The sequence below is a fragment of the Thalassophryne amazonica genome, chromosome 1 (genome assembly GCF_902500255.1).
Source record: "Thalassophryne amazonica chromosome 1, fThaAma1.1, whole genome shotgun sequence".
NCBI lineage: Eukaryota > Metazoa > Chordata > Actinopteri > Batrachoidiformes > Batrachoididae > Thalassophryne > Thalassophryne amazonica.
The window spans coordinates 19,901,176-19,925,561 of record NC_047103.1 but is presented as its reverse complement, the minus strand read 5'-3'; the positions used below and the strand labels follow the sequence as shown (position 1 = coordinate 19,925,561).

General features: G+C 39.4%; 1 protein-coding gene across 2 annotated transcripts in view; it reads right to left on the bottom strand.

Annotated features, from left to right (window-relative positions):
- Window positions 1–24,386, bottom strand: part of cdh7a (cadherin 7a) — a 375,152-nt gene that overhangs the window by 343,591 nt on the left and 7,175 nt on the right. The window contains exons 2-3 of one of the 2 annotated variants that reach the window (XM_034166782.1): window positions 20,588–20,716; window positions 13,588–14,114 (exon numbers count right to left, since the gene is read on the bottom strand). In XM_034166782.1, coding sequence (XP_034022673.1) covers window positions 13,588–13,794 — 207 coding nt within the window. In that variant the 5' untranslated portion in view covers window positions 13,795–14,114; window positions 20,588–20,716. The remainder of the gene's footprint in view (window positions 1–13,587; window positions 14,115–20,587; window positions 20,717–24,386) is intronic. The other variant, XM_034166771.1, reaches the window with a different exon arrangement.

Genomic DNA, 24,386 nt, shown 5'->3' with positions numbered 1-24,386 from the left:
GTCTGGTCTGCTTGAGGTTTCTTCCTTCTTCCATCAGAAGGTGTTTTAACTTACCACTGTCACCTGTGTGCTTGTTCTAGGGGTTGGTAAGGTTAGACCTTACTCGTGTGAAGCTCATTGAGGCAGCTTTGTTGTGATTTGGTGCTGTATATAAAAAATAAATTGAATTGACTTGTACTCTCTGTACTCTCTGCCATGATGGGGACCAGCGCCAAATATAATTCACCATGATCTATAACTTCCTGTGCATTATGTTGTCCATTAAAATTATTAACTTTTACTTGCTTTCTGGGTCTTGTGGTAGAACTGCCTTTAAAGGGTTTGTTTTGGGAAAGGTCAACATCACTGGAGTCCAAATTTATGCTTTCCAGTTTGATTTGCACCAACCTTGGCACATATACAGATATGGGTTCCAGAACTGCCAGGGTGAGGTCAAATTTGCCAAATGTCAATTGTTAGGGTCAAGGTTATGCCTGTCATGATGATGATTACTACCAAATGCATGTGAGTGAAGGAATTTGATTTTCGATCAGATTTGGACAAAATGTGGCACACACCAAATTGGATTCCAGAAGGTCAGTCACCTGGGAGAAGGTCAAGCTTAACAGGGCCAAGTATCAAATTGCCATAACCCTTACTGCCTTCATGGCGATGAGAATTATTACCCGCTCAGTAGAAATCTGCATGTGTGCTTCCCCTTCTTACTCAGCACCAGCTGCACACTGATGCGTTTCAAACCTTGCAAATATTTAGTGACATGAAAATGTTAATCACGTTTACTAGTGAATGTTTGTTAAGTGGATGAGTTGCTCCCACATTCTGCTTGTTTAAATCTGTTCATCAGCAATTTTCAGCGGAGGCTGCTTAGTCTGAGCTTCTTTAATGTATGTTTCCGCTAGCTTGATGTGAGTGCAACTGATTCCGGGCCGGTACGCTTACCCGAGGCAGAGTGCCAAGGCATAATGAGACATTTGGTTGTGAAATTCTGAATCTGACAGAATGCATTAAAGCCGAGCAGACTGCAGATGCAAAGAGAACAGCCAGGCTGAAGTGATAGCTTCCAATTTCCGGCCAATAACCACTATCATATTTCTCATTTGCTTTCAAACAAACAAATGCTGTAACTGTAGAGCGAAGATACAAATATTTGCACCTACATTCCAACTGGTTTCAGTTTACATTTAAAAATAACATATGAAGTTACTTTTTCATTTCACACACTGTTTCGATAAAGTAATGTAGGTCACCAAGTGTCTTAATAACATTACATTTTCTGACCTAAAACATCACAAGCTAAGGAAGGTGATGCATCAAAGTCCTTATTCAGAAGTTTGATGGGTTGAGCTTATTGTTACCAAGCGATAAGCTTTGATGTCTTAGATGAAGCCCACTCAGAAGAAGAAACAGGTGCAGTTCCTAGATTGGAACCCATAGGAGTCCATGTTAAAATGTCCATCTTTGGAGCAGAAATAAGCATGTTTACAGCCTGGTACACAAATATTTTGGACTCTATATGTAGTTTCCTCCTCCACAGCAAGTGAATAGGTGGGGGTGATTTTTTTATTCTAAATTCTGCATTTAAGCTATAACGTTTTGTATAACCAGGCGGTTTGAGTGAAAGACGCAAGTCTGTTAGCTTAGCTGGTTTGGATTCGAAGATAGGGGCATATTCAGGCTTCTTTCATCACACAACAGAGCCACCCACGCGCCACCTCTATATCCATGGGTTCATCATGGCATAGCCAAAATCAGTGCTACCGCTGCTGCCATCATGGCAACGTGTTGACACGAGCTCCATATTAGCTTTTCCAGTGTCGCCAACTGAACGATCCCCTCTAAAAATTGGTCCGTCCTGCGTTCACTGCACACGCGTCATTTCAGAGAGTCAACATTGATTCACAGATTATCGCCTCCTTTCTGCTTAAAACTGATTTTAGAATGATTTAAGAGGTTTTACTTTGTCATCTGATGGTTAATAATCACATTTGATCGCTTTGGGTGACAGACTCAGACTCAGTCTGAGACGCATACCAGACCTATTTTTAGGCAACACCGGGTCTCAAGAGAAAACCTATGGGTGATGTAATGCATGTTTTTTTTTCCCAGTATATATACAGCCTATGATTGTTACTTTTAATTATGATTTAAGTTTTAGTTAGTAAAGGTCAGGTGGTAGCTTTGCATTACAGAACAAGCCCTCACTGGTAAATGACTTACAATAACTTAGTGGAGTGCAGCACCACCTAATGGAATGGAAGCTAAGGTAAGCAGCTGACTGTATAACCAGTTGCCTTTGGACATGTGCAGAGGAGGGACATGGGGTATACAGGGAGAAGGATGCTGAGGATGGAGCCAGTAGGCAGAAGGAGAAAAGAAAAAAATAACATTTATTATTATTATTATTATTATTTATTTATTTATTTATTTATTTATTTATTTATTTATTTTATTTTTTTTGTATCACTGTATTTGAGCACCAAAACACCAAACACCCTTGTTGCCAATCTACTTTTCCTTATTGCCTACTAGAAATTGCAGAACTGCATATGCTACATCCTGTTTTTGTCAGGAACCACATAAAGCTTTAATTTCTACTCGGGAAATCTTCACGACAGAGCAGGTTTTTCCATGTCACTCACACTAAATCAGGAGATCATGCTGTCCCACCAAGACCTCACAGGAGCAACATGTTCTTGTGATACCAAACAAACACACATTATGTGACAAGTATGATCTCAGAACACAAATAATGTCACAGCTTCTCCTGTTCCCAGCAGCATGCCTTGCCTCCTGGCAGGAAACAAATCAGATTTTCCATATTTATGAAAAGGTTATATTGAGCTTGAGCAAGAGGTCAGATGTCAAAATGAAGCAGCTGCAGTTTTGCCACATAGCTGGCTTCTCGTCTCCATGGGGCACGGACCTTATAAATCAAAAAGTTCTCAAATTTCTCACACAGAACCAGATCCACACCACACCACACCACATATAAATTTAAACAGCATATATGTGTTCACTCCCAGCACAAACCCTGTCCGGACAGAGTGACCTACAGTCCATCAAGACTATATGAAATGCCAGTTAAATAAAATAAAATAAAAAGTAATCTATTGGATTGATGAAGGAAGAAAGGATGTCGCATAATTAGACATGAAGAAATTACAGTGTACATTTAACCCTCTGGGGTCCAAAGGCACTTTTTGGACAGTTCACTCGCCTGGCATAAATGTTTTATTATTGCTGTTAACAGCTCTCCCTGCATCCCACAATCAAGTTTTATGTCTCTTTTTTCAGGATAACCTGTGCTTTCAGAATATATATGTTTTTTGTTGTGTTTTATAAGTGTAATAAAGGTTTACAATCAAAAATAAGCAAGGAAAAAATAAAGCGAAAAATAATTTTACACACACATTTATTCAAAACACACAGCAAACTAGAATAAACAACTGTTTTGACACTTTATAAAGGTAACTTGAGGTCTTGTGTGAAAGACTGTACAACAAAAAGGTTCAAACAATAAACACCAATGCACATTTTGAACAATATATACAAAATAGTCTATGCATTTTGTTGTCCAGATAAACAGTGCTTTACACAGAGAAAGCAACAGAGTTATCCAGTAACATTCACATGCAAACTAGTGGAGCAATCCTGATAGTTACACACTCTTTGTTTGAGCACGTGAGATTGTCATCAGGGGCTCTCCGTGTGCTCCTGCTTTCACTGATCGCTGTGCGCAATGGTGCAGGGCACACTGAGTATGTCCTAATAGTATGTACTCATTGGAGCACCCAGGAGGCTATTCAAACCGGCCAACTAGTAACATATCACTCCTGAAAATGATCTTTGGCTTTTCACGTGAGGTAAATCTGCCCTACAATTGGATTTTGGAAAACCATGTGATGGTGAACCAATTCTGATTGGACACTCACATTGCGCACGTCATCACACAGCTTCTATGAGGAGTACAAAGATGGCCGATGGCTGGCTCGAAGATCCGCAGAGTTAACTTTTCAGCAAAAAAAAGAGTAAGTTTCTATCTCAAATCATTCAAAAGTTATTTATAATTTAGTAAAGCTTGGTCTTAGCCGTCGTATACGACGGCATCAGCTCCAGAGGGTTAATCAGTAGTGACAGCGCTGTTTGACTTAAGCAGCTATATCATATTAGCTAAACATGACACAGGCTGTAACTTAAAGAAATTCTTCCACACCAAAGCAGAAACTGTTTTAAACTGATCTATATAATTTATTACTGTCACATAATTTATGTATTTTTGGTAGCACCTGTGCTAGATGCAGGCTAGCTATCTCCTTTGGCCTTTTCCCACTAGAATAATCTCAACAGGGCAGCGCAGTCTCATTTGAATCCTGTGTGATATCGTGAGATTTGACCACTTATGGGAACAGCTGCTCCCATTGCGCAATATATACATTAATATATACACAACTGGCAGGAAACTGACTCCAACAGAGGCAAGCAAACTTTGCTCTCCAGAATGGAGGCATAGCTGGGTACAATCAACAGGGAAGAGCAGGATCTGGATTTGGGTCAAGTCGACCAACATCATTTCGTGAGAGCAGCAGAATGTCCATTGAAATCATTGATAAGCCTGATCACGACCCACCTTGACCCATCCCCTGACTGGAAAATGCAGGTCGACCTTGACCACAAACTGGTCTTTCCAACAGAGAAAATAACTTCTCTCAAGCCAAAACCTATCTTGTGGTCAACTACAAAGAAGTTGCTGTACATCCTGGAACTAACGGTATCATGGGAAGCTACAGTTGGAGAAAAGCTTAAAGTACACTGAAATAGCAGCCCAGAAAGAACAACACCAAACACTATCACTGTTGAGCCCCCTGGAGGGGTCATGGGTCTAAATCAGTGAAACATTAAGGAAGGAGGGTGAATACCCTGATGACCCCAATAAAGTAACCCTTCTCCCACTCAAGACACGAGGCAAGAAGCAATCAAGTGATTGTGCCATCAAATCCAATAGGTTCTACACGCAAATACGTCTTTCTGATCATATTTGGGGGCGGGGAGTGGAGGGGAGTTTGTCAATGTTAGACTAGGTTACTTTGCAGTTTTACTCATTTATGTAACCCGGTGCAGTTCTCACATGACGTACAGTGCATCTGCAAAGTATTCACAGCATGTCACTTTTTCCACATTTTGTTATGTTATAGCCTTATTCCAAAATTCTATTTTTTTTTCTGTGAATACATTCCCAATGCAATGTATTTGTGAAGCATTAGCTGCACATTGACAACATAGTAGGTGCAGCAACGTTTCAGCTCCTTCCCATTTCAGTATTACTCAAACACTGAAGGTACCAAAGGAATATTGCTATAAAAATGTATGAAAATAAACAAATAAAAGTAATCATTTGTTCACAAAATATATTTAAATACATGCTAATCGGTCCTTAACACTGACTAAATGAACAAACAAATTCATTCATCAATTCTACTACTTTAAAAAATAAAATGCTTAATATCATTTAAATGAGATGGCCCTCCAGGGTCATTGGACAATAATTCATGACCTTAACATTACTTAAATTGAAAGGCTTTTTTAAATTATCCAATGAAAATGTTAAATTCACAGAAATCACTTCTTTTTAAATAGATTATGAAGACATTTTGCTTTTTTCTGAACCATCCAGAGTGCCACGTTTGCCTAATTGCATGTTTAGCTCTGGTTGAGCGCTCATATTGGTGGTATTACTACAATACGATACTTCTACACAACAAAGTTTGCATATGGATTCAGTCATGTCTAAGTTCCATTACTTTGTAATGTGTAAAACCCAAAACATTTCCCTACTCTGAATTTTAGCACTGTGTGTCATATCTATGGCTGTCTTCCATCATCTTCCTCACATCTGCTTGAAAATGAAATGTCATGTAATCAGATTAGGCCTAAAATGAATATCTTTGCCCTCTGCTGGATAAAAGCAGTCATTTCTTTTCACCAAAAAGACAAAAATGAAGCAAATTAATGAGATTTATATCTTTAAAACAAATATTGCAACCCTTAACAAGAAGAAGAAATAAGTCCTACACTGGAACTGAGGCATACTGGTGCAGCTGCTTATACTTGGATATTATTGCATGAAGGTGATGAGTATCTACCACTCAGCATGGACAAGATACCAGTCCATTTCAGGTTACTTGACTGGGACTAGACAGATGAAGTCTCTTGTGGAAGAACACAGAAAAGTACCATGATCACGAATTGAACCCAGGTCTACATACTAGCAGGGCTTACTAGCATCTAGCTAACTTTATTAATCCCTTGGGAAGACTCCCTCAGGAAAACTGAGGTTCCAGCAGCATTATACTGCAGCACACAGGATATCAAAAGTGAAAGTAAAAAACAATTTGCAAATATAAACAACAGAAATACTGTTGGCTACTGGCTTTCTGGCTGCTACTGTTCCTCTCATTCCCGTCCTCTGTCTTCCCGTTACTCCTCCTCCCCCCAAGTGAGGAGTTGTACAGTCTGATGGCCTGAAGGACAAAGGAGTTTTTCAGTCTGTTGGTCCTGCACTCGGGAAGGAGCAGTCTGTGGCTGAAGAGGCTCCTCTGGTTGCTGATGACGGTGTGCAGACGGTAACTGGCATCATCCATAATGTCCAGCAGTTTGTCCAGTGTTCTTTTCTCTGCCACCGTCAACTCATTGTTTTGCATGAGGTATTTTTCTCAGATTCATTAATGTTTTTACACAAGCACACAATGTTTATTTATTTATTTATTTATTTTTTGCAATAGTCGTTGCATGACAATCATGTCAATTTAAGAAAGTTGTGCACAATGTGGAAAGCATCTGGCACTAAATGGGTAAGTTATTTGTGATGAAATCAGACTGTTTTATTGAATTGTATGGAGGTTTGGACATTCAGATGAACATAATATTAGCGACATGCTTGTGCATCTACCCACCTTTTTTTTTTTTTTTTTGTCCATATGGGAAAAAAAGTCCTCACTGGCTTGTTTCTATGAGATTTCAGCTCAGAAGTTCCATTAAATTAGTCTCTGGAGTTACATTAATTTTAATCAACAAATAAATCATGAAATGTGTTGAAATAACACAAAATTCACGCCAATTTTAAGTAATTTGATTACATTTACCAAACAATTAAATTATGTTCAGGCAGTGAATGTCTGTGAAATTACCTTGAATATACAAAAAAAAACATAGTTTACCAGTGAGAGTTTTATCAATCACAGCAAAAAAGCAGGAAAATACTGCAAAGTTGGAGTTAATAGCATTAATGATGGCTGTGTGCAATTTAAGTATCCGGTATGCATAATCAGGCTGACACAGTCATGTAGTCATGGTGCAATTACTAAATGTACTAATTGTAATAATTACACATGTCCTTTATCAGTGATGACACATCAGAGTATCTGCTGTGAAACAGCTCTAATCTTGGTCAGAGCCACTGTGTAAGCAGAAAAATCAGCACATCTGTTCAATGTCACACAACCAACCCACGGTCTGGAAGTACTAACTTTGTGAAGTTGTTGAAATTGTTGAGATGGTATCAAGAGTTCTTCTTTTATCTGACCTGAGGCTGATGTTTCTTGTGTGACTGGATTGAAAGTTGGCTTTTATACAAGTTTTCTAAACCACCTACAGTGCATCCACTAAGTATTCACAGCGCTTCACTTTTTTGACACTATTTTATGTTACAGCCTTATCCCAAAATGGATGAAATTCATGTTTTTTCCTCCAGATTCTACACCCAGTACCCCATAATGACTGTGGAAAAATGTTTTTTTGAAAAGTTCATATATATACATATATATATATATAAATTTGCAAACATTTCAACAAAATAAAAAACTTATTCATGTTCTCATTATGGGGTGTTGTGAGTGAAATTTTTAGGGGGGAATTAATTTACTACATTTTGGAATAAGGCTGCAACATAAAATGTGGAAAAAGTAAAGTGCTGTGAATACTTTCCAGATACACTATAACTTTATCATTCACTGTATTTGTGGATGAACAGAAACACTTCTGAGGATGGTAGCTGCATCTCCAACAACTTTCAGAAGGTCAAGAGAGGACAACACATTTGGCAACAAAGTACAGATCTTCAAAAGCAAACAAATAAATATATAAAATCCTCAGCTTGGACAAGAAATAACCTTTAGCTGAACTCTAAGCTGTGTCACCACTGTGCTCATTCTGATTTTGATGCTTTCCTCCAGCATCCCTCTGGCCACAATAGATGGAACAATAGGACAGTCAAATGTATCCTAATTCCAGCTGGAGATGCTAATCCAGTTCACAGGCAGCAAGAGAATGGGCTTGTGAGAGCAGACCCGGCAAATACATGCAGATGAGAATGATTATCCTGCAGATGAGCGGAAAGATGAAAACTAATTTAATAATAAGACCAGAAAATTCTACAAGATAACGGGGATCGAGAGACCAATCCGAGCCCCATCTGGCCTGAAATTAACACGCTCAATCCATTTTCTGGGTAGGAGCTGTCCGTTACACAACAGCGCTGAAAGCTACTGAGATACCTTTTTTTTTTTAAATCAACATTGTTGAGGTGCAAAGGACAAATGTCACCATTCATAGTTGCACCATCACAAAAACTTGAAACGAGAAATAATGTTATTTTTCAAAAGTTAAGCTTTGCTTACTGGGTCAACTTCAACAGCAGAAAGTCAAAAAGTGCTTCCTGAAAATATAATAAGCAAAACATCTGACGTACTTGTATATGACTGAAGTATTTCCAAGTCAGGGAAACATATTACACTCAGTTACTAGTTGCATTTCAGAGTTTGACAAAACATTTTATCACATTACGACACTGGTCTGAATGTAAGATCCTGCTTTTTTCCACTCTCTCAGAAATACACCTGGAAAAACATGGTGTTATACTATAATCAGACATATGACTTTTGCATGTCATACATCCACAACACTAGGTGGCGAAAAAGGCTAATACCATTCTTGTGCCTCTTTACACAAGCTGTTATGCTGTTGAGTACAATTTTCTTCTTTGCATTTTAACTCCACAATCGCTGATCTACACAACATTAATAACACAAGAACCAGCATATAACATTCACAAATAACACAACTATTTACAGTTCTCACAGCAGTCCTTGTGCTACTGTTCTCGCATCAGACAGACATAGTTCCTTGACTGCTTCAATGTGGTTATTTGGACACGTGCATAATGCTGGTCACAGTCCCTCTGCAATTTTATTTCAACATTGGAGCCGCATTAGTTTTGCTGCTCAACCTGCATCAGGAAAGCTGTATAAAACATGGAGTAGAGGCACACCACATTGTGTTCTATGGGGTATTGTCACCTCACTGCATATTCTACAGATATTCACACAGCTGTGTTAACATGTTGCTGACCAGTTAAACATTTTTAAGTGTTTTTACAATCTCCATAGTTGCTTTCCTTGTTCTTTCATGGGAAACTTTTCAAACTTTTGTAGCATTTACTTGTCTGAACACTCCTCGTACATCTCCAATCTTACTTCATTATGCAAATGGTGACTATTTGCATAAAGTACCATGTGTAGATAACTGACTGATGACATGAGGCTCTGACACAGTAAAAGTAAGTCCCTTTGGCTGCTCCCTTGTTTGCACTCGGGCTCGCCACAGCAAATCCAAGGTGGATCTGCATGTTGAATTGGCACAGGTTTTACGCCGGATGCCCTTCCTGACGCAACTCCACATTCCATGGAGAAATGTGGCAGGGGTGGGATTTGAACCGGAACCTTCTGCACTGAAACCAAGCGCATTAACCACTTGGCCACCACCCCTGCAGGGGCTCTGACACAAATATCTGAAAAAACAAGGCAGGCTGGATTACACAATTTATTGCACTACTTCATTTTTTGCAATCTTTCACTCACTCCCTCTCCCTTTTTTCCCTCATTAGCATTATTTTGTGTCAGCCTGATCCCATCAGATCTCAGAAGCTAACAAGTGCAGGACCTGGCTAGTACTTGGATGGGAGACCTCTTTGGAACACCAGCGGCTGTGTGTGTTTCTCCAGGTTACACTGGAGTTGAGTCAGGAAGGGCATCTAGCGCAAAACTTGTGCCAAATACCAATGTGGATCTGGCTGAATCTGCCGTGGTGACCCCGAACAAAAACGGGAGCAGCCGAATGGACAACAACAAGCATTATTTTAAAACAAAAGCATTTGAAAGAAAGACAGTCTTCAGGAAGTCTGACGTGAAAATGGGGGGGGGGGGGGGGGGGGAGTAGTTTTATAATCACGGTCATTTTATATTTGAGTCAATGCTGTAATGCATTATTCCAATTCATACTAGTTTTACACATTATGCAAAATACTCTGGATTGCCGGTGTATAAACTGTGTTATATAAAAAAGGTTATATTTTTTTGCCTTAAAAACCTGAAAGAACTCTACAAAATGACTCAGCTAATAAAGAGTAACATAATCTCATTGGCTCTCTGCCACGTATACATATATTTTTTAAGGAAATGTGATCCAGAAGAGTCTTTAAGTGTAATAAATGCAGGATTAGTCACTTATCAGTGTAGCCTTATGTTAACTATGGCATTTGTGCACATTTGTAAATGTCATGGAGAGGATTCCACACTTATATACCTGCCAAAACATGCATTACTTTGATGGATCTGCTTGTACCGAGGCGGAACAATTACACTGCAGACATGTTTGCATAAACACACTTTTCTAAGGCGTTATTCCATTTAACATCATACATCAACCTCTAAGTAAAATCTCTCATTTACAAATAAACATCTATCTGCGTAAGATAAAAATGTACCTGTGCTGACACACAATTTCAGTTTTAGATGTTATATTGGAATTAACAGTTTTGAATAACAAAATAAAATCTGACATCTGCATTCCAGGTTTCACTTTTTATTCATGGAAAGAGGTGATTGGTGTATTAAAGGATTCTTAAACTTGTTTATCACAATTTGTTAAACTTTTGAAGATACAGTCCCTTTCGATTTTTTTTAAGTATTAATTTCTACAACACTATCACTTATGTAATGTATAAATGCTTATCTGTGGAGGTACTAATGAAATTTTAATGGCCGTTAACAGAATTTGTTATTTAATTACCGGCCAATTGCGTGGTGAATGATTTAACCACCCAAAATGACACGGCCTCTCAAACAGCTCTTCCAGTTTACTCACAGCTATAAATTTGTTGCATCAGATTTTAAACCAATCATAAACTTATACATCCAACATCTTTTCAGCCATTTCTTTTACATCATCTTTTATATTTTTCTTTTTTACTGCTTATCAAATGACACTGCTGTGGTCCTGTCTGAGGCGTACCCTCCCTCCTTCTTACCCTCTGACTGCTGGAATAGGCTTCAGCACCCCCATGGCGCTTGACTGGAGTAAGCAGGTATAGAAAATGAATGAATGAATGAATCACATTGGCACGAATCACAAATACATTTTTAAATTTGAGCAAATTTACTGACTCTTGTCCCATGTGTGTATTATTGCGTTACCACCACCTAGGTGATGGGTGGGCTATGTTTACATTACAGACATTAATCGTGCACGTTTGAAATTAAATGCAAGTGCACAGGACAAAGGAAATGTTTCCAAAATGGAATCTTGGCAAATATCATATTTTCGGGACAAAAGACTGTATTTCATGTATAACAAGAGCAAACAGAGATTTCTGATGTCCGCCAATCCGGATCCAGATCACCTCCAAAATTCAGTGGAGTCTTTCATGCTCTAATACAGGGGTGGGCATCGAGGGCCGAGACACTGCAGGTTTTCCATGCAACCATTCACCTCAGCAGGTGGGTTGCTGATGAGCTTCTCCTCTGAACATAAACACCTGGTTGTCAATGAAATCACCTGCTGAGACACCTGATCATTAATGAAATCACCTGCTGAGGTGACTGGTTGCACGGAAAACCTGCAGTGTCTCGGCCCTTTATGGCACATGATTGCCCACCCCTGCTCTAATATCTATCTGTGGTGCAAATTGGGTGAGAATCCGTGCAGTAGTTTTGATGTAATCCTGCTAAAAGTAATACTTCAAAGCCTATATAAAGTGAAACTTGATCCAGAATTTGAATCACCACCAAAATTTAATGGCGTCTTCCTTGGCCGAATATCTGTTGTGAAAAGTTCGTCAAAACCCGTGCAGTAGTTTTGAGGGAAACTTGCTAACAGACAAATAAATAAATAAATATGTGTATAAATAAATGCCAGTGATTTTAATATGTCGTTGGCAGACATAATTAATGTTCCTATCATGGAGTAATCACCTTTAAACACACAATGATGGTGATATGAAACTCAAATACTTCCAATATTGCGTAATTGAGAGTGTACTTTCAAGCTGTCTTACTGTGTGGTTTGGTAATCTCACTGTAAAAGAAAAAAAGACTTCAAACCAAGTGGTCCACTCGGCCAGCAGGACCATCGAATGCACTTGCAATTGGACAATTGGAGGTGATTTACAAAGCCAGACTTTTAACTCGGGCTTTGCAGATCATTAATGACACTTCAAGTCATCCGTCTATGGCCATGTTTGAATTTCTTCCCTCTGGAAAAAGATTCCATTGTGTTAAATGCTCTACTGTCCGACACTCGAGGAGTTTTCTTCCACAAGCTGTGAGGATTCTGAACGGCACACTTTGAATTTTGGATTTGCACAATGCTCTTTATATAGTGCATTTTATTTTTTTATTTATTTATTGCACGTTAACAATGCACTTTGATATTTACATTGTTTAATTTGTTTTTAATTTGCTTTTATATTTGTTATATATATATATTTGTTTTCCTCAGGCGTTTGGTTGTTTTCTTGTTCATGATATAGTTTTTAGATCTTTTAGAATTTACATGGCATTTGTTTACCATGTGTGTCTGTTAAATTGTTTGTTCACGTCTTGTGGTATAGTTTTTAATGTCAACAGCGCAGTTGAGCTTCTTGCACCTTTTTTTCCAATGTGGTTTCTGTAACTGCAAATGGCCAATAAACTGAACTGAACTGATATTTCTCAGAATCAAAAGTGATGTTTCAAGTGCAGAGGACAGAGGGCTGCTGTTTGAGATGTCCATCATATGGCGGTTTTCTTCTACTGGCAAGTGTTGCAAATGGCGTGTTAATAAAATTATGATATAGACAACTGGCTGGAGTTTGATCTTTAGTGGCTACACTGGTGGAGCTTCTACCAGTGTAGAATGAGTTAATAGCATTGGATCATTGAATAACATTGCTTAATTTAGGAAATTACCATATTTTAATGATCAAAATCTAATCAAGTAATCTGACATAACTCTATCCAGATTACATATGCTTCCATTGTAATCTAGGATGAGTGCAGTTACGGTATTTATCTTTTGTAATCTCCTTACATAATCCCAAATGCAGGTACAGTAATCATTACCCCGGCTTCACTACACATGGTAGCGTTAGCATCATGGAGCCAAATAAAGGCCGCAGATCTTAATTTGTGAGCTACACCTTGAAGTCCAGCCAGGCTTTGGACAGACACAACAGATTCCCTGATTGCGCGGACAAGTTAGCGGTCACGTATGGCTTACCTTGCCAACATACAGCGGATCGTTGCCTGTGTACTCTTCCAATACGAAGAACTGGTTCCACACCCAGCTGCGTTTGTGCCTGTGCAGGGCGTCCCATGAGTCCGGGACCGAATTGTCCAGTCCTCCAGAGCTAAGGTTCGACCCCCAGCAGCCTTTGACCCACAAGGGAAGCAGGAGTGCCAGGATGGCCAGGGTGCCGCAACCCATCCTCCTTTCTAACGCTCGGTGAGGCCAGAAGAGGAGTTAAATTTTTAAAAAGACAGAAATGCTGAAATGTCAAATCCCCTCAGGGTTCTCTCCACACAGGTCTGACAGTGTGTCTCAGCAGACGACAAGAGCAGTCAAGCCCCGGGTTGAAAAAGAGTCACGATCTGCATTTTGTTGTGTTGCTCTTATTTATTTTTTCTTCTTGTTCTTGATTGGGACCTAAAAGTGCGATAAATCCAGGTTAATGACTTTAACGTTGAAGAACAGGGTTGGCGAATGATGATCAGGGAGGCTTACCACAGACGCTGGATAATTGGCACCTATCAGAACAGAGAGGGGGGAAGGAGACAAAGACATGGAGAGGAGAAAAGAGAAAGTCTCGTCAGCAAAACTGCCTCTGTGACCGCAGTCACTTTAGCCAGCAAGTAATGTGCCTGCTGATGCAACGATAATGACACTTTTCACCAATCATAAAGAAAGTGGTCAAAAATGAATAGACAGTAAATATAATCAACGTAATGTCCTTCAGGATGCAGACACGTGCACGCCCGAGGAACAATGAGGCGAAGGCGAAATGTTCAAAAGGGAAAAATGACCCGGTATTTCAGTGCACGAGCAAGAGAGATTTCACAGCAAATGAAACACAACAGCGGGTGCTCAGAATAACAATCACAAGCTGCTGCTCAATTATCTGAGCTTTACCTCAGCAAGGTCATTAGTTTGTCACATTTTCTTTGTATAACATCGCGGCATAATGATGCTGGTGCTTCGGCGCTTCAGACTAACCGGCCACACGATCTGTGATGCAAGCTCTCATCACAGATATTAAAAATAAATCTGAGCTGTCAGCAGCATGACGGCCCAACTGTTCGTGACCTCTATTCCGCGCGGGCGGTCTGCCGCCCTGAGCGCCGGCGAAGAGATCCGTCTCTCCCTCATCGTCCCGCTGCGAGAAATTTCCCCCAAGGTGCCACAATATGAAGACGTGTCAAAGCAGGGAGAAGCATCGGCTTGTGACAGATAACGTTCCCCGTGTCACAACGCGCCCCGCGAGTCCCGAGTACATCACCAATTATTTAAAAATCATTAGATTCCTGGTGTTTTGTGCATTGCAACCAACGACTGGAGGTTAATTATCAAGAAGCAAAAAAAAAAAAAAAAAAAAGATGATTTTCTATTTTATGCAAGACAAAGTGGGATTAAACTGTTATTAAACCTTTTCAACCCCATTTAAGATAATATTAAATAGTTCCACATTAAAAGTAAGTGGAGGTGCAATGGATCACAAAACCCATGGTTTGGATTGATTTTTTTTCCTCCATGAACTGGGTTATTTTTCAGACAAAACAAACAAAGAGAGGCATCAGAGGGCTGATGGATACCGTGCCCGCTCTATACACCATGATATCAATGTACATAGGTCTTTAATGGTGTTTTTCACTATCGATGACTTCATGACGTCATTTGTACCATTTGATCACAGATATTTTGCTTGTCAATATATGCTTTAGATCATCTATCTGCAGTTCTTGGTTGCTGAGATATACCCGTTTGCCTGTCAGAGGTTCCAGGGCCAAGCATGAGCCCACCCACTTTTTTGAAGAAAGTGGGTTAAATGCTCACCTGAAATTGAATTACATGGAATGCATTGAATGAATGAGAAAAGGACAAAAAATGTACACAATCAGGTGAGTTTTTTGTGATAGATTTTTGATTTGTAATGAAATTAGATATTTTATTGAAATTGGCATTCCGATGTACGATACTGGCCGTGCTAGTGCATCGGCCCACCCTGTATTCAAGCAGAATTTAGGATGGAGAGTTTTCCTTGACTTTAACCTGTGACCAAACTACTCCAAAGTTTGAGTTTTCTTGTCCACACATGCAGTGAAAATAATACCCTGCTATTGCCACTTCATCAATGTGCATGGCAAAAAAACAGATACTGTAAATATGACTTTGCTTGGCATTTATTACAGAATTCAATTAAACTATGAAAAGAAGGAACTTTTACACATGGTTCTGAATGAAAACAACTTTAAATAATATTTTAAAGTAAAACAGAACACTTCCTCATGAGTAATGTAGTGCCAGGTACAATTTACCACATCTCTACTGTATGTCATGTAGCTCTATACTGCCCATACTAAGTCCTCCTGGGCAGAAACACAACTCTACAAAACTCAAATTTTTTTTGGCTTTCTTTTTTGTTTTGTGTTTTTTTTTTCCCCTGGTTCTCAGTGCCCTCCTTGCCACCATGGCCCCACCAATGCTCAGTTCAAGATGGCACAGGAAAGGCATTGTAGAAACTCTGACCTCAACTACTGATATTTCAGAGAGATTCTTTAGGTGCCCTGACTTGCCATGTAGGAGAGTAAACATCTCTCAAACTCGTTGTAAACTGTGCGCGGCTTTGTGCAAGTGCGCAAAGAAAATTTTGAAATGTTCAAAATATCCATCACGCATTAATTACATGACCTTCACATGAACATTGCACAAACAATTAAAAAATACTGCTTGTGAGTGTAAGCATTTGCGTCAGCGCATTGCATCAGAGCACAACTCATCTGAACGATTATGACGAGGTTTTAAATCTATCATAAACATACTTTTACAGCTACTCTTAACAAGGAATGAACATGCAACTGTTTTACTAGGCTATTACAATATAAACATTACAAATAATGACCTTTTAGATGTTTCCAATGCGTTCTCCACCTCATTAAGAGTACGAGAGCGAGAGGGAAAAAAAGCGGAAGATGAAATGGGCCTCTGTGATTCTGGAAGTGATTAGAGGTGTTTTTAACAGCCAACTCTCACAGAAAATGATAAATGTACTATGAAATAATTGTTTTACATATGGAGCATCCAGCGCACAAGTGCAGCTTCCAGTGAAACAAAGCACGGCGTCCAGCTGGGAACACAGGGGCTGGGATCGTCACAACGAAATCGTGCAAGTGTCAGCGCACCTTTTCTGTGCTTAGACCCTGACATATGTCATCCCTACACCAGGCTGCCATGAGCCAAACATTCAGCAGTTGAGGCCATCTGCTTTTAAGATGCTCCGGTTACATTAACACTGCCTGTTTTTTTCTCTGCTCGAGTGTGCATACAACTGCTTTGACTTCACTGCAATGTTGCAATGATATTTATGCAGTTATTCTGTAAAAACAAGTCACCGTGACAACAAATCTTTATTTCACATAATTATTTCAACTTTGCAATTAGTTCATGGTTCATATACATACTGAGCCATGGGGGATAGTCCATACGGATTACAGATCAACTGTGATCCCCAAATACCAGTAACAGTAAGTCAGCTAATCTACTATCTAGTGGAATTTGAGTAAGTTTAGACACAGTGTAAGTTGATTTAAACATTGTTTTAGTCACTTAAAAAGGGTTTTAAATTGAATAAGTCTGGTTTATTAGATCTTAAACCAAGTCAAAGATGGATTCAAACCCAAAACAAACTGATTTTGACTGACCAATCGAATTGGGAAGTTGGACAATTCCACCAGTGATGGCTGCCCAACATCTTGATATGAAGCCACCAGTATGATGCCATGTCCCTTCACCCAGCAAAACACCCACCATTTCTTTTATCCCTGCTATAATGTAAAAATATTTGTTCTTGCCGAGGATTTCCCCAGAGGTCAAATTGAGCAGTGATGAATATGTACTTTAAGCAGTGTCATCCAGAGATTGTGAAAATGAAGGATGGAGGCGAGTCTTTATTTTTATGCAGAAGGGCTAAAATGTGCTGTGTCTACGCCGGGGGACTGTGAGCCGAGCATGGGCTAGATCGAGTTGGGAAACACCAACCAAACACTGACTCCAAAACAAATCGAAAAACTGGCCTTCGCCGAAGATTGTGCCTCAAGATGGCTCAGCTGTTCTCAAAGGAAAAGTGTGTGCCAAATATACAATCCTGACTTTATCATCCATCATGATATTCTACTGTAGATATCATGATATTCCAGTTCAGTACACATCGCACACCCATTCTGACCAATTCAGTCAATGAGGGCTTTGAAGTTGGAGAAATTCTTTAAAATATTATCTAAAACATTATGGGCAACTATGAGTAATAAACACTTCATGATATTTGGAAATCTTGAAGCAATCTTTAGCCTTACTGACATACATAAAAGAAAAAGGCTTATTTCTTTCGAATCTTGGTACACATCCATGTGTGTGTCTGTCATGCAGAGGTTTCCAGACTACCTCTCAGCCGTCGCTGGGCCACTCTGCTCAAAACTTGGCACATGGGTTCACCTGGAGGTGGAGCAGCGCATACTTACTTATCCTTGTGACTGGCCTGCAACCCTAAAAGTTACTGGGGTCTGAAAAAACTCACTCACTTTATCCCTATGGGACTCAGCTCAGCCATGTTTTGTAGGCAAGTTCAACTGTGATTTGCCAGGTACATGCTCAAATTAGGTTGTGAACAGGCAGGAACCCTGAAATATATTGGGGTCAGGAAAATACACCTCCTCCCAAAAGGGAAAGTTTTCAACTGATCCAATGCTTCTCTATTTAATGGTCAACATACAAATTGTATTTATCTATAAATCTGGAGTGTTAATCTGCAATATCACAAGTGTCAGTTCTGCCAACTGTAATCAAAACTAGACATTTTGCAAAATGGGTATTTTACACAAGCAGGCACACTGAATTAACTTTTGCTCAATAAATAAACTCTTAAGTGTATAAACATTTGGAACATTTAACAAATTGGTGGAAAAATTACTCCATTTGGCACCACTGGTTTCCCTGTTTAGGACAAAATAGAGAGTGTGTCTGTTATGCTAAAACTAAATTTTGCAGTAGAAAAAATATTTAAAAATATATAAAAAATGCCTCCCAGTTCTAATTGTTTTCTCTAGGAACAGGTTTACCTTTTTCATCAGTCTGTGCAACTGTTTGCACCTTTATGACCACCATCATTCAACGTATATTTTATCCATGGGGAAAATGTGACTGTTGCCACAGCTAAACAAAAGCTGATAGGACCAACCAACCCATCAATCAAAACCTCTGCTAATCTATTGTCACATTAATGGCCCGGTCACACGGCACACGATGTTAGCTGAACGAAGAAAATAAAGTCCCAAAGTCACAAATCATCACGAAAAGTTGGACGAATGAATCTGGACTTCTCCCATCACTGAAAAGACTAGGAGAGCAGAACACATAAAAGACCAAAACAAAACTGAAACTAGCAAAAGAAAAATGAAGCAAACGGCCATCTTGATGCTTTAAAACAAAATCAATATGAAGCACCAGTGTGTGATCATTTCTGCAGCAAGTCTATGCTGTCCACAGCCACCTTCAGCAGCGTTGTCTTGAAAACGTGCGTACATACGCACGTCGCAGCCAGAGACATTGAGAGGCTGGAGAGAGAGAGGCTGCAGGTTGGACGAAGTTAGACGACAATCAAATGGAATGCTGATGGTACGGGAATTATGCAAACAATGAGGAACCGTCAAGACAGAAAGCATAACGGAATACGGACGATTTGAGGTTGTCGTCTGGATTCGTTCTCATTTTTACAACAGTTTGAAAATTCTGATGAAGCGCCAGCTACAGAAACTAAGCTGGACAATGGTTAAACTTCTTTGTCTTTCGACTGTTCCCGTTATCGCCACAGCAGATCAATCATTTCCATCTCACCCTGTCCTCTGTATCTTCCTCTGTCACACCAACCACCTGCATGTCCTCCCTCAACACATCCATGAACCTCCTCTTTGGCCTCCCTCTTCTTCTCCTGCCTGGTGGCTCCATCCTCAACATCCTTCTCCCTATATACCCTGGGCCCCTCCTCTGCACATGTCCAAACCATCTCAATCTCACCTCTCTGACTTTGTCTCCAAACCATCCCACCTGAGCTGTCCCTCTGATATGTTCATTCCTAATCTTGTCCATTCTCGTCACTCCCAAAGAGAATCTCAACATCTTCAGCTCTGCCACCTCCAGCTCTGCCTCCTCTCTTTTTGTTAGTGCCACCATCTCTAAACCGTAAAACATAGCTGGTCTCACTACGACGGTTAAACGAGGTCTCCAAAAGTCAACATAAGTCCAGATTTCTTGTATTGTTTTGGCTTCGGTGTCCTTCATTAGTGCCGTGTGACCGGGGCGTGAAGGACTTTAAAATGTAATTCCCTCAAAGAAGTGATGTCATCAGGAAGAATGGAAGCCACTTTTTACTATGTTGCACTCTCACTGGATATTGCTTTGGACTGACATCATAAAATGATACGCTTGGGTTCGTTTTGTTGCAGACAAGATAAGATTTCCATGGCTACTCTTATGAAGACATTTTGTTGAGAAACAGCAATGACAAAAGATGCAGTTTCTATTTCCAGGTCGCTGAGCCGACACATGGGCCGCTGTGGTTTAAAAGTATCAAGCCATTTTAAAACCTTTTTAAAATGGGATTTAAACTGAATAAGAGCTGGGTTCGGCAGCTGGGTTTAGGTGTTGGACTGCTGGTTTGTTGAAACAAATATAAAGAAAGAGTGATGTTATGTGTTTTACATTTCACAGGCAATTGATTAATTGTGAATGTAATCAACACATTAAATGCACGACTGTGAATCATGAGTCTGCAGCCCGACATCAGCCATAAAAATACACTGTGATTCTGCACAAACAAAACTCGCTGGCAAATTTATGCAGGATGATGATACAGTCTGAAACGTCACTTCAACTTGAGGAGGAAAACGCAGACGTTTGGAAAAATGAGATCTTGACCGTACGGATATAGATATATATTTATTTTCTCACTGACCCCTCTTTCACTCTCCTCTACGCAGAATATTGGCAGGGCCCTCGACGAGGAAGGTAATTGCCTTGGCATACAGTGACCTCTTTCTTCGCACACAGAATCTCCTGTTCTTATTCTACTTCCTTTGTGTCCCTGCCAGCAAAACAAAAAACGAATTTAAAAAAAAAACACCACACCAGGGATGGATCCCCCACCAGCCCAAAAAAAGGTAAACAAAAATAAAGAAAAAAAATGTAAAAATAAAAGAAAGAAAATTACACAAAAAAGTTTTTAAGTTCAAAACCTAATGTTTGCCACAACTCAACAATATGAAATCATTTTTACACTGTATCATCTGTCCATAGAAGCAGGATAAACTTCTATAATCTACATGATTCTATGACAGATTAAAGTGTTCTTAGACATTACTGGCCAATCTGCCAGAATATTTTACTTTGCCACACTCAAAAAATTTGGAGTGATATTTACTTGAAAAAACCTCGGCAAGTTTTTTCCACTCAGAAATTCCAAGTAAATTTTACAAGGGGAATTCTTAAGTAAATTTTACTTGCATATACGAGTTTATCTAAAAGAATAACTCAAGTAACATTTGCTAGCAATTATAAACTGAATATTTTATTGAATTTTACTCTGTCTTTATTCATAAAAAGTAAAACTTTTCAACTGTTCTCCTTGTTGCAACAGCAGCTCCTATTTGGATTGTTGCCTGCGGCCTTCGACCTTAGGCAACAATGATCCCTCGGGGTGACAATCCATTTATGCTGCCTCCCAACCAGTCACTATTTGTATATTATTTATGTTAGCATTCACGATGGAAAAAAGTTGCTAGCTACTATCCATTCATCATCTATGCCCGGTTACTTCAATTAAGGGGTCACGGGGGAGCCGGAGCCTATCCTAGCAGTCACAGAGCATAAGGCGGGGTACACCCTGGACGGGACACCAGTCCATCGCAGGGCCACATATAGACAAACATATTCACACCCACATGAACACCTTGTCTGCATGTCTTTGGATGTGGCAGGAAGCCGGAGCACCCGGAGAGAAACCACACGAACATGGGGAGAACACGCAAACACCACACAGAAAGGAGAAAGGTCCCATTTGGGAAATGAGCCCATGACCTTCTTGCTGTGATACAACAGTGCTAACCACTAAGCCACTGTGCTGACTGCTGACTACTAGTATTTTTTTCAAACCACCAACACCAAAAATGTGTGGATCCACCCCTGCACACCACACATCCTGCAGAAACAACTTTTGACAAAGTCATTATGGAGCACTAATAATCTCTCAGCTCAGAGATTTTACCCAAACACCTGTTTGTGCAATTCTCCAAGATTCAGTTTTAGTTTTCAAAGGGTAAGTCCAGGATGCAAACCTCCAGCAGGCACGAGGCGCCCACCCGTACTGTTTAGACAGCATTCTGATCTGCTGCGTTTTGAAGCGAAATACACGAAGGAATGGGCACGCATGCGAGTGCACATTTTACGCACGCAAACGGATTCAAAGTCGCTGCCTCTGCATGACAATTTAATGGTCGGGGTGGAAAGTGGAGCAGATCTGGCTGCAGGGCAGCATAAGTTGTGAAGGCAGGTTGCAGCGGTGGTATTGTGGGAGAGAAGATCGGCACAGGGTCAGTTTGAGCCAAGCGGCCGAGTTAATGCTTCTCATTTTGTCGAAGCCTGAAGACTGCCAGAGACACACGGCAGGCTGCCTACGCTGCATATTCATACACAAAACAAAAGCAGATATTTGTGAATTAATTTTTGATGGTTTGCTCACTCATTTGTTCAAATTATTCAGCAATAACATGATAAATTTAGTAAATAGTAGAAATTAAAGCCCGGAGCATCAGATGTAGCCTGAAAGCCACACCAAGAGACAAATATGAAAAAAATGAATGAAACAAAGTGTTTTTTAATAGCTTTTCTTGGCACCAGGTGACTGATGATGTTGCTGCTCGATTAAGGTAAAACTTATAATAATGATTCTTTAACACAATTACTCATTGACTTTTGAAACGTAATGTGTTTACTTATATCATTTAACTGAAAAACATAGAAAATGAAGATAAAAATACAACTCCAGGCTATCCCATGAATGGATAAAGAGGTATGGGAAAGACAGGCGTGACCAGGGCTTAATGAATTTCAATAAAATCACAGCACCAGTTGCCTGAAGGCGTTGCACAAGAGCAGTGTCGGGCTCGGATCCGTTGGGTGGCCACCTGCTCTGATGCCACAATAAAAAATAATAATAATAATAAAAAAAAAAAATATATATATATATATATATATATATAGATAGATAGATAGATAGATAGATAGATAGATAGATAGATAGATAGATAGATAGATAGATAGATAGATAGATAGATAGATAGATAGATAGATAGATAGATAGATAGATAGATAGATAGATAGATAGATAGATAGATAGATAAAACAATGAACATACATACAAGTACAGAGATTAGTCAAATACACACAACACACGAACAATGCAGCTAGAAACCAATAAACAAGTAAAAAAAAATGATGCAAAAAAACAGCAAAAACAAAATGCAATTTAAAAAAATATAAACATTAACATATGTATAACACCAAGAAAGAAGCCTGAAGCCTGAACACACATCTCATTACAAACCTACAAAGAAGGCTAAGGCTAACAGGCTAGCTTTGGTTTGGGTGTTTGATTAATACATATTTTGCTGACTGTGTGGTGGTTTTCATAACAGGTGGCTTGGGTGCAGATGTTTAAAACTCTGACCACCATATTGCCTCAGTATCCAAGGCATCAATGGAACGAACATCTGGAACCCACAATTTTTCATATCATTATGAAAAATTGACCTATGACTGTTTACAAGGTCATAGGTCAAAGGTCAAAGTCAGGAAAAATATTGGAAAAACCCCTGTCCTTTAACATGGAACAAAAATTCATAGCTCTGTCAAAAAAGATCGAATTTCTTTCATATTTGGCAGCATTATGTAGGATGGTATCCTTTATCGACTGACAAAGTTTGATCCGAATCCCACCCGGATTACAGATTTTGCAGCCATTGAAATCCCAGTTTAATGTATATTTTACATGATATCTTAATCAAATGTGCTGCAATCACTATCATATTTGAAAGTGAGGTGCAGACTGGCACTCACTATCGCCTGACAAAGGTTGATCCGGATTTGATCCATATTGTGAATTTTATGGACATTTGAATGTAATATTGAAAAGCCCATTTGGTGTACATTTTGCATTATATCTCAATTAAAAGTGCCTCTGTTACTCTCATTTTTCTCTTATGGATTTACCTACACCACCAAAATTGGATGGGGGGGTTCCAATTTTATGCCTGTTTGTCTTCCAGTTATCAGTTGGAAACCAAGTTTCAAAAAGCAATGCCAAATTGTGCATAGCAGAAATAAGCAATGTTCTGTGAAAATTACCTGAAAAAGAATTCAGAAACTGAAAAAGTAAAAAAAAAAAAAAAACTGACAACACCACAAAAAAGACTTTGATTCAAGTGCATGAACTAAACACACTCCTGACCTTTGATCACATCTAATTTAGCTTATGAAAAGCCACTTTAACAGGACTTTGAAGTTGAAAAATTTTTACAAAGTAAACATTTGTGTAATTAGAAACTAGTGTTGGCGGAGGTTTGCGCTCTATTAGCGCGGTGCTCGAGTTTTACTTGTTATTCTGGTATCGGTAGAATGGCCAATGCAGATGCTCCCCCGCCCCCCAGTCTAGTGTGCTTTAGGTTTTATCCTATAATCAAAAATGCCTGAGAGAGTTT